We start from the raw sequence: 12,134 nt of genomic DNA on the forward strand, positions 1-12,134 counted from the left end.
CGAAGGGAAACGCGCGTTGTTTGATATTATATGTGTGTATACATTTAATGTGATATGCGATGTGCAACACGCTGCTTACGTCTTTTACAATCGAATATAAACTTTCGAAATTTATTTAAGGCTTGCTTTTTCTATAATTCTATGAAAGCACCCATAAGGATTAAATGCATAAATAAATCCTTCATGGTATAAAATTTATATCGTTATTATATCTAATCGTAAAATATGAGGTGAAAAAGGACTGTTTTAAAATAGCAATAAAACAACGTATCTGCACGACATGCATAATTAAATATAAATTATTATGGCAAGAAAATATAAAATAATCTAAAGAAAAAACCGCATATATAGAAAAATAGTACGTGTATAATAGTACGCGTATGTTAAATCTATATAATAGAAAGATAGTTTGATTGAAAGTAAACATAATTATAAAAAATGCAATATATTGAAACTGTAATTGTTGACACGTTGATTATCTCTATCATTTCCTTCATATTATAGAACAAAGCGTTCCTTGTCTTGATATTTATGCAAAATAAATTAAAAGAATAATTAAAACACATTCGTGATTTACGAAGTGAAATAAGTTTTCTCCAGCAAAAATATTGTAAGAAACGTAACCTTTTCTGAAGATATAGTAAATGTATAAAAAAGTATTGAGAATACGTTAGGACATTAGCAGAAATAATAAAATGTGCATGTGTAAAGTATCGTATAAATAATCTTTTCGATTGAATAATTACAATTTAGGATCAAAAATATAAAAGAAGCAACTGTTATAAATATTACGTATGTATTATAATAATGATATTAATGAAATATTATTTATTATTAAGTAATAAACATTCCAAAGTACATTAATGTTGTTAGGAAATATTATTTGTTATTTTCGAATTGGTACATTATGCGTAATGAACTTTTTTCAACCATCTTATATGTATCTATCTCGTATAAATCAAATAACATTCAACGTGCGAACAATGTGAGTTTTTACTGAACGAAGCAATAATTAACATCTTTTTTAATTCATGTATTTCTAATATGTATCGCTATTCTGTTCACTGTATTAGATCTAAAGTGATTTCCATTTATTTAAAATATCTATATTATGCAGATATTCAGTAAAATCCTTGTGAAGCAAAAGCAACAATGATTTCTGAACGATAATATTGTGTCAATAAATAAATGTAAATTATTTTGCATTAAATAGATTATAAACAGCAGCATTAATCGTCTGCGATCAAAAATAGTATTTCTTGGGAAACGTATCGAGTGGATTTATATTATACAAAATGTATTTGCGTATATTTGTAAGTTCTTTCTAACTTTTTGAATGCAATTCCAAAAAGTGTAAAACACTTTAACTGAGATACGAAATATATAAATAACCACATATTAATAATCAAAGCCAGATTTGTTATCGTACATAGGATTGTATAATTTCGAAATAAACATACAAATATAAAATTATTATTTATATAATATGTCCACTATGAATGCACAGTTGAACTTAAATCGAAGTTCTCGACGACAATAAACGATTCTGCGAAAATATTCTCCATTAAAAGTAATTTATATAAAAATAAAATATATATTATTTGTAGGAATTATTATTATTACTAATTTTATTTTAAAGGCGTTTCTTCTCTAAAAAATAAATTTCAAAAAGCTTTTACATTTATCCTTGTTTTCGATTAATCGTAAATTATCATGAATTCATGTGTTTACGTTCGATATAAAATAAGGAATTGAAAAAAAGCGCAATGCGAAATTTAATATATTTTTTACGATTGAAATCGCGCGTTTCCGAGAAAACGGATAATTATATATGTATATATCTTGTCCGAAACGCGCAATTTCAATTGTTAAAAAAAGATATGAAATTTCGCATTGCGTTTTTTCACACACGCACGTACGTGCGCGCGCGCGCACACACATAATATGTATATATACATATATATGTATATATTATATGTGTGATATAAGAAATATAAACTATATCAGTTTACTGTAAAGTGTACATTGGTGTATGTGGATTTATTATTATAGACTTTTGCTTTAACAAATGAAACATATCTCCTGACGGAAATGATGACAGTAATTTTGAAGAATCTTTATAGAGCTGAATTATAAGGTATTAGACAAAATGGAAGAAATCAACTTTTTATACCAGTATACTGTTTGATAGAATTGTATTTCTTGATAGAGACATATACTTAAATTTAAATAAATTTTAACAAATTTACACAAAACTGTTGCATTATATGTATATAAGCATTTTTATTTGATTTATTAAATTTTTATGCGTTGAGAAACATAATCTCTTTGGTTGCAGCAATGTTCCTATAACTATCTTTAAAAATGTGCTGTATTTTTGTGTGCATTCGACAATATTGAATTGAATTTTTAAATTAAAACGTTGTTTGTTATTCATTTGAAATAGTGTTTCAACGAAAAACTGTCAAATCATTCTATTAGAATTAAGATGGTAGAATTTTCCACTCAGATCCGTTACACAAGCATGCGCATATTTTTATTTACTAAAACATAACTTTTGTATATGTAATAAAACATAAAAAAGTTCAATTCCAGGGCATTATAAATGGCACTGATTAAATGCAGACAAAATAAAATTAGTATAAACTACATTTTTGTACATATTATTTGATATTACAACAAACCGGTTTAAATAGGATTTGCAAAATCATATAATTCTTTAAGCGGCGAAATTATTATCCGTTTCAATTACTTTCTCTCACATTCACCCTTTCCTTTGTAATCGCTTTTCTTTTTGATTTCCTTTCTACGCTTGAAAGATGTTCTATCGTGAATTTCTTTTTTTGTTCATGATAAAACAAAGATTCAATAAATAATAAAATGTATTCTATAACATAGATACTTCAAGGTTGCATCATTTTGTAATATATATATATATTTTGTAAAATATATAGATTTTTACGTGTATCATCTTTGGGATACACAGAATAGCTATGCAACAAAATAAGATTGCTTTAATCATTTTTTAAATATTTTGTTATGCAAAAGTATACTATCGAAAATTATGAATATAGAGCTGTATAATCATTGCAATTCAAATAATTATGAAGAGGAGAAAACAAAAAGAGAAGAGAAAACATTAATATGGTAAAAAATTTGGAAGAATTCTTTTTGCGAGAAGTACGTAATTTTGCACTTAACTTACACTAATCAAAAGGAAATTTAATCGAGAATTTTATTAATAGTATGCAAAAAATGTCGCAGTTGATGTATTTCTTATATTATGAATTTATTAAACGATGGCATATTATTTAGAAAGTCTCTTTTTGAAGCAAATATTAGGTTTTAATCAATCTTGAGGTACCTATATACATACATGAATTATTTTAATTTCTCAATATCTTAATAATAGAAATGCAAATAAAAGGATCTGAAAGTAGTACTAGATGCAAAAATGAAGAAAACACAATCCTATTGTACAACAGAAAAAAGAAGACATTTTCCTTGAGATAATAAAAATATAAAAACAAAAAAATAACGAGGAATCTCTATCATGAATTCGGTATTGTTGTTTACATAAAGAAAAAAAGTAATTTAAACTTTTTTTTTCGTAATTTCACTTGTAATCTTTTACAAATATTAAGCTTGATATTCTATGAAAGTTTATTTAGAAGACAGAAATTATTATGAATTGAAATTTGATATGCGCAAAAAGGAAAATTATTATTACGTACATATCATGATAAATAGTTAAGAAAATCATGCGATCTGACATATCATATTTAATATAGTTATTTAATGTACTTTGGCATTGAAATTTTATCAAACTTTCATTAGAAATCTTAAGATTTGCATATCGCGTATCTGTCGGTAGTTGGGGTAGAAAGTTTCCAGCAAAAGATTGATGGAACTCAATGGGCGCTGATGCGCGGTATTTACATAGAAGAGAACTCCTCTCCATGTTAATATTATTTAGTTACCATTTGTAAATGTTAGTAATTTTTCAGTCGTAATATTACATAAAATCGAGATTAAAACGTCTTTTTCTTTTAAGTTAATTTGTATTCGATAAGTAAAGAGTATCTTCTAAATAGTTTAATAAGATCATGTTTCAATCGTGATAACTGTAAATGCTTGTATAATTAATGAGATTGCTCTCGCTTGATTACATTAATCGTGAAAAAATGATGGAGTAATATTGCACCATGTAAGTCGGTTACGACTGACGACATTAAAATATCATCATCCATCAGTAATAAAAATAAATGCGTTCATTTTTACGCAATATGTTACATTGATGTTGTTGTGTTACACAGATGTTGTTTTGTTGATCATATATTTACTTCAATAGCAATTCATAGAGTGTTATGTTCAATTGTTAAACGAAATCTTAAACTTAAAATTTAGAAGTAAAATTCGAAAAATAATTATTCATATTTTCTGTATTATGGTATCGATACACAGAAAAATATTTTTCTATTTCCTGGCGTGAAATTTTGTTGTTGAAGTTTTTTTATTTTACAATAATTATCAAAGCGTAAGTAAATTTAAATTTAGAATACAATATTATGGAAAGACACCTTGTTAAAGTATATTTAGCGTTATAATGTTCGGTATAATATTTTTAACAAAGAAAGAAATACAGAATTTTCGATAATACATCTCGATGCTCATACAACGTTGAATATTAAATTTCTTTCTATGTATCAATAATACTTGGCATTAGTAATTCGATTTGATCAAAGTAATTGTTAACAACAAACAAAAGTATCCCTTTATCGAAGAAGATATAGTTCTAAAAAAGGTCACTGTAAACAAAAATTTTGTTGATGTGATGAAATGTTATACGGAGTACTCTTCAGTATAACTACCGTGATATTTATCGCGACACGTCGTATTCGAAACATTATGTAGTAGACAGTAGATCTTAATATTAGTAAAAATTAAAAAACTAAAGGAATTGCAACTCGCGGATAGAAAAGATTAAATAAACAATGTCATTTAACATGAAGCCAACAAAATATATGAAGGCCCTTCCAGAAACATACTCCGTCGTTAACTATGTAATGTACAGAGAGTTCCAGCCCTGCTCTAAACGGTGGTAAAGAGCTTTGTGCTATGTATAATCGTGTGCACTGCATATTTCGCTTTTCTTATCGCGCATGGAATGCGATTCTCGATGCTGATTTCGCAACATATATCATTTCTGTATTCATTGTGTTTGAATACATGGAATTTAATTACTCAATTTTTTGTCTTCCTCTCTGTATTTGTTTCGCAAAGAGAGCTTCTCTAAATATAAATGTCAATCTACTTATCATTTCCTTTTTGTAATAAATTATGTTCTCATAAATATACATTACAAATGTATTATTTAGTAAAGACTTGTTGGAAACAAATATACACAATGAATGAATATACAAATTTATATACATATAAAGTCCAAGCAACACAATTATTGCTTTTTACTTCAAAAGTTGCTTACATTGCAGTCTTTGAAAATAAATATATAATAACACCTTTTCCACATATATGGTAAATAATCTTCCCAATACATAAAATATTCCACTATTTTGTAAGGTGATAGAAAATAAAAACATATTAGACAATGGTGAGGAAGAATCGATGAAAATTCATCAAACGTATTTTCGGTTTGCAACAATTAGTTGTAGTTTCAGCATCTGGATATTATTTTTTAATAGTTGTACGAATACTAGACTGGAAAACAGACATAGAGAATCTCATTCATAAATAAAATGTTTATGTATATATTATGTATATATATATATATTTTTTTTTTTTGCTTTATGTAAATATTCAATATATTAATATTTGTCGCAACGTGTTTACGTAAATTTTGTTGCTTTGCTAAGCAGGAGCTGGTGAGAATATACGAATAGAATTTCACAAGAATCGAAACACAAAGCAATTTGCGTAGAATAAATCTGTACAGAGAGTAGAGTATTGAATAATATGGTAGTGGATGGCGGATGTATTGTCTGTTCACTACGCATATCAGCCAGGCAATCAAACGCTTATATGTACACTGGAGATTCCTGGCCAGTTAGTAGCCTAAACATCGATGTGGGCATCGTTTTCATTAATATCTGAAATAAAATACAATTGGTAAGAAGCGTATTACAATAACAATTATTTTAAATACAAATGTAACTTCCAATATATTGCAATAACTTGAAAGTTATGAAACTGAATGTCTTTGAGGATAGGAGTAAATTAAAAAAGAGAAAGGTGATACATACTTCGCCGACGGATGTGGCAAGAAGATTGACGATCTTCTCGTGGGGCACGGCGACGACGCTTTGATTGTTAATTTCGATAATCCTATGACCCACTCGAACACCTCCTCTTTCAGCGATACCGCCTCTTAGTAGACTACATATTACTCCATTCTGTACACTAAATCCTAATTGATACTTTGTGTCAGGTCTTTTGATTTTGACCTCGACTACTGGCGCGCACGGAACGACAGTTAGCTTGACGACTGTCTGATTTTTTGAATTCTTGATGTAAGTCTGACAAGTGGAGAGAGGCAAGCCAACTAATGAAACACCATTGATGGCTATTATCTGATCACCAATATTTAATTGTCCGCAACGAGCAGCCGCTCCAGCTGGTGCCAAATTTGCAATTACAACTGTCGGTAGCATAGAACCCCATCCAGATTCAACAATTACTACACCTAAAATTTCGCCTTTCGCTTTTGGTACCACAACCTGTAAATGTTCAATGATATAAATTTGTTAATCTCAATCAAAAAATCATAAGTAATTACTATTTTACTTAGCCTCTTTAATGAATAGTCTTTTATGAAATGATAAGCATGATCTATCTAAACGTTAATTTCAACTTGAAAATTATTTTTCATGCATAAATTGGACGGAGGACCCACGCAGGGTTTTATAAGAAAACTGATCTCTGCCAATACTTTTGTTCGTCATTACATATATTAGGTCAATTAAGAAGTTCGTGCCACTTATTATTTTGCTATTTAGAAACATTTAGTTTCGATATCATTCGCATTTTCTTTAAATGCCAATGAATAGTTCGATCTAAGTTTGAAGACTTTAAATACTTCTTGAGTTAATAAACTTTGTCAATAAACTTGACAAAGAGTGAATGCAAAGATAAAAAAGTGGCAATGGCAAAAGTTGCCCACGTCTTACACTTAGCCTTCATTTTCTTTAAATTCTGATCCAGCTACAGAATAATTATTCATCTATATCGACACAATAATTCTTCAGAAATTCTGCTGACCAAGATTAACTGTAACGGATGAAAAAATTTGACCATTGCCATTTCTCATCTATACACTTATTTTTTTCAACTTTCCTATCACATTTGCCATAATAACATTTTTGTTCCTTGAGAGATGCTCTGAAATGTTCTGATACTCAAAAATGGCTACATTTTAACTCTTCTTTCCGAATAGGTACAATCAGGAAACTATCTCGCGCGAGAGAAAACATTTTCTATAAAAGGCGCAAATATTATTCGTAGTATTGTTCATATAGTTCGTTGCTGTATTTCCTTTATGATATTGGACGACATTAACAGATCAGAAATTACGCTCGCGTCAGAGTGGTTTTTGATAGTTTATTAGACAGAATGTACTATTAGAATGTACTATTAGATTATATATAGTATAGAAATTAATGAATTACCTCTTTTTGCATTTCCTTTTTGGCAAACATTTGTAGTTCGTCACCGAATATTTCTTGAGAATTGAGTACTTCCTGATAATCCATTTCTTTTACGAAACTATGATCTTCTATTCCATTTGCTTTAAGGAATTCCATGTAAGCAACTTGAAATGCTTGTCCGATGCTTTGTGCAATAAATCGGGCTTCTTCGCTTTCAAACACATGACAAATCATCTTTGGAGTTCTGTTGATTTTCGGCGCCTCTTCCATTTCGTGTGGTACAAATCGTCTTCGTGCCATTAGCACCACTACATCACCAATATCTGCTATGTAAGATATTGTTCTTAACGCGTGATCCATCATGATTTCTTTTAGATCCGTATTCAAAACCATGATCTTTTCCGTCGAGATGAACAAATCAACTTCTGTACTTGGTTGAGTTTCGCCATCCGGTGCCTGCACGTACAAATTTTTATTTCTTTATACTTGAATGGCATATTTTACGTCGACGTAATAGATTCAATGACAACAATTACGAATTTCTAAGCTGAATCAACGATAAGTATTTATGTGGTAACCTTTTGAAATTAAAACGAAGAAATTCAAACAAGAATAGTATGAAAGTATTATACAATTGTACAACTGATTACTAGGGTAGATGCAGCAAAATGAATATGAAAATGAGGGAATTCGACGATTCTAACTCTTACTTTTTATATTACGCTACTACCTACACTATCAATAGCTTTCTTCTTTATAAACAGATAAACCTTTAATTTTTATTTAAAGGGAATATATGTATGTAACTACTGATAATATCTGTTTTTAAACCGACTGTTTGAAAAAGTCTTTCATAAAGGCAGTTATCAAATGTAATTATAAATGAAATTAAAAAGCGCGCTGTAGTTCTGGATTTGTTGGTCTAAAGATGTCTTCTATTCTATAAAATTGCAAGTATTATTAGTAAAATAAATTTATTAACGTGCTTTCGAGTATTATGTATATTTTTCAATATGTATTTTGCATCACATATATCGTCAACGAATTTTTTATGAATATTTTCAAAAATATTTACATAAAAAGCAAAAATTGTGAGATGGAACACTAGTTATCTTGTCCTTTTTATCTCAATATCAATTTATTAGCAAACCAAATAATTTAAAGCTTATCGTAAAAGCATCGTTATCAATGACATTGTCGTCGAATTCATTAAAAATCGTGTAGAGTAAAAGTACCAAATGGAAGTCCCTACTTTCAACTACCTACATATTTTCTTTCATCTTGTATCTTTGTTACACATGAAAAAGATATTCAATTAAAATGGTATTGTAAAAGATACGTACCAATGCCTATCACGAAGAAGCAGCATGTAGAATAAAATAAAGGAAGCAATTAATTAATTAATTGAGATTAACAATATTATACAGTAAAGAACAGTAAGAAAAGATGCTGTAAGTTTACTATATATCATGTTTAAATTTAATGCAAAGAATGATGCACAATATTGAAAATGCGATTGTTAGTAAGTTTGGTGAAACAGAATTCACGTCCATATGTATTTTTTCTATACTAATAAACTTGAAATTCGAAACTTCCGTAAACCTGAGAGTTTAATAAGAAAACCTAATCAAATATGTGTGTCACGTATAATTGTGAAAAATATTATACATTCAAAGTACAATTCGTTTAAATAATCATGTCTAGTTACACCCGTTTTCATTGACAACGAGTAAATCTAGATAGTTTTCATTTAAAACACATTTAAAACAATTAAACAATTATTAATCTATCGAAGAAAAATATTTTTTTCTCACGTTATCTTTGAAATATTATAATTATCTTATCCTTCTATCTTATTGATATGTATAAATGTTTACTTTCTTGTTCGTTTCTGCTTTAAGTACTGATTTTGAGTGTTTTCAACTTGTACGAAACTGTTACTTGATAACATATCAGTTAGTGTTGTGAGACGGTAATAATCATTGAATTTTACTTCAATTGTAACGTAAATTTGATAAGAGAAAAGTGGCTCTTTAAGAGAATACGTAATATAGTAGATAAATAAGTAATAAAAACATAGAATTATTAGAAATTGGAAGCTACATTTTAATAGCGTCTCTAGCGGCGATCAAACGGCCGTAAAACATTTTGCTTAATCCGAACATTCGCTAACGTTGAAATCTACATCAGCATCGGAATTTGCTTATTAACCAGGACAATATACGGATTCTTGCACCAATTACTGGTCCTATACAGGCGAGCTATACGCGCAAGACCTGATTATTCTTCCTTTCACGTTCTTTCGTGCGGTTGGTTCCTCGCCATAAACATTATTTTTCATTTCTTTTTACGGAAGGAAGCGTCTCTTAGAAAACACTGTAATTTGATCAAGCAATAGTTTCATTACTTTTGAAAATAGTCAATGTCTGGCAAAAGGTGTCTAACATTATCGATGTTGCGAGATGTTGCCATTCTTGTACATATCCTAAAAGGTATCGTCACACATTTTTGTTACAATCGACGAGAAAAAAGACGATGTCAGATATGTCAAAAGCTTGCGTACGCCTGACAGATTATCGTGGTATATCTTTCTGTGGAATAATGTCTTTTATTAAGTAAATTATTTTTTGCATCTTCTATTTATTACTTTATCTTGTTAACTGCAGCATTCACTACAAAGCATTTGCCGTGTAATACTACGAGCTATCTAAGAGTTTTCACTCTTCAATACCTAATTTGCTATTTAAAGCGCTAAAATTCTTTCCTTAAAACGAGGATATATTTATTAGAGTATCGGACGAATAATTAAATTTGAGGGATTCAAGAACTAAGGTAAGTAATATGTACGTAAAATTTGTGTACTCGTTGTCAGTGAAAGAAAGCGAAGGTGTAATGTAAAGAGAAACGAGAAATAAAAAAAGCAATCTGTTGCAGGTAGGAGAGTCGAACATAACAACGATTATAGAATAGAATATAATGATACATCTAAGGGTTGGAGGGCGGACCTTGATCTTAGTCACAGCCTCCCGCACTATGTGGTTGTTAAGGCGCTTACGTCTCCCTTCCTCTTCAACTTCAACCGATCCGAGAAAGTGAAGCCTGAAAACGGTGGTGGGCTCCATAGAGCCACTGATCGGGGCCAGTTTTGGTTGGAGCCCCACAGTCTGCGACTCGGACTGGCCCCCACCAGATGCGTTCCCTATGAGTTCTTCACTCGAGTCGCATTCATCTTCCTCGAAGCTTCCTTGCGATGCAACGCTGCACCGACCAAACCCTTGCTGCCCCCCATAGTTTAACAGCGTAGCCTGCATACCCGTAGTCATTGGCCCCTCCTTCCGTAACGATAAACAAAACAAATGCTCTTGCTAGTCACATTACCACGCACCACCGACACCACGAGCAAACGCGGACAATTTTTTCGTCTTTTCATTTCCCACTTTTATTATTATTATTTTTTTTTTTTTTTGCTTTTCCTCTACAATGCATTTACATTTCTCAAATTTACTGTCGTTCTACTCTCTTCTCTATCGTACATTCTTCACCATGGTAAATACAGAACTAAACTCGATTCGGAGCAAAGAAAATTCATTACGTTTGATCTTAATCGGCTTGTTATTTTCCTTTTACCGAATACGTACATAAATACATTAATACACGATCGGTATTATATTTGTTCTATTTCGTGTTTTGGTTGGAGCAAGTGTGTTACGGAATAACTTGACGTTTGCTAAATATTAACTTTGAAGTATCGGTATGATGGAAATCACACACAGATCAGATCGAAATTCGTGTGAAGCGTTTGAAGTATAAGCCAACAAACTGTACAGAACCACTGAATTGTATACGATAGAAGCTGGTACTGTATCATGCTTCGAGATGTTGGCACTCATCATTTCACACGGAGAATGTCCTATCGTTGTTCAAATTTAGGACATCGTGCAGATCTGTACAGATCTATACATTTTTATGATTCTTAAGAAACATTTAAACATTTAACAAATTTAATAATATTAATTTTCATCGAGTTTCTAGGTGTAAAATCATAAATGAGTTACGAATCATTTCCTGATATATTATGATAATATATCTTGAAATCAAATTATTTACAAATTCTTTGATTATATGGCACTTTATAAATATCAATTGTAAAAATAAACCGTTTGCAAGAATTATAGAAATATTAACAGTTCATAATTATTAATAATATTTTAAAACTAAGTCTTGAAACAAGTTCATCTTTTAACGACACATTTATTTTAAGACGCTGCGTGTTTCTAATATTTATATCCTCCGTTTCAGATTCGAAAATAACGCAGATATATTGAAATACATATATCGCGTTCTTAATAGAAATGACGTTACTTGGAAAATCCATCTTACGAGTATGCCTCTTCTTGTTGATAAGTTGATTATCAGAATAACGTGTTATTATGTTCAGAAACTTAGTTTCTTGAATCTTCGAGTTGTGTCACT

At 29.9% G+C, this 12,134-nt stretch overlaps 1 protein-coding gene across 12 annotated transcripts in view; it reads right to left on the reverse strand.

The window, feature by feature from the left end:
* Positions 1 to 811: 811 nt before the first annotated feature.
* Positions 812 to 12,134, reverse strand: part of LOC100650027 — a 36,736-nt gene continuing 25,413 nt past the window's right edge. For 7 of the 12 annotated variants that reach the window (XM_048413845.1, XM_048413860.1, XM_048413849.1 and 4 more), the window contains 5 exons: positions 10,667 to 10,993; positions 9,005 to 9,010; positions 7,683 to 8,117; positions 6,261 to 6,734; positions 812 to 6,107 (listed from right to left, as the gene is read on the reverse strand). In XM_048413845.1, the coding sequence (XP_048269802.1) occupies positions 6,036 to 6,107; positions 6,261 to 6,734; positions 7,683 to 8,117; positions 9,005 to 9,010; positions 10,667 to 10,993 (1,314 nt within the window). In that variant the 3' untranslated portion in view covers positions 812 to 6,035. Of the gene's footprint in view, positions 6,108 to 6,260; positions 6,735 to 7,682; positions 8,118 to 9,004; positions 9,011 to 9,821; positions 10,994 to 12,134 lie in introns of those variants that run through there. The other 5 variants (XM_012316427.3, XM_048413870.1, XM_048413862.1 and 2 more) reach the window with 3 other exon arrangements.

This window comes from Bombus terrestris, chromosome 2 (genome assembly GCF_910591885.1).
Source record: "Bombus terrestris chromosome 2, iyBomTerr1.2, whole genome shotgun sequence".
Classification (NCBI taxonomy): Eukaryota; Metazoa; Arthropoda; class Insecta; order Hymenoptera; family Apidae; genus Bombus; species Bombus terrestris.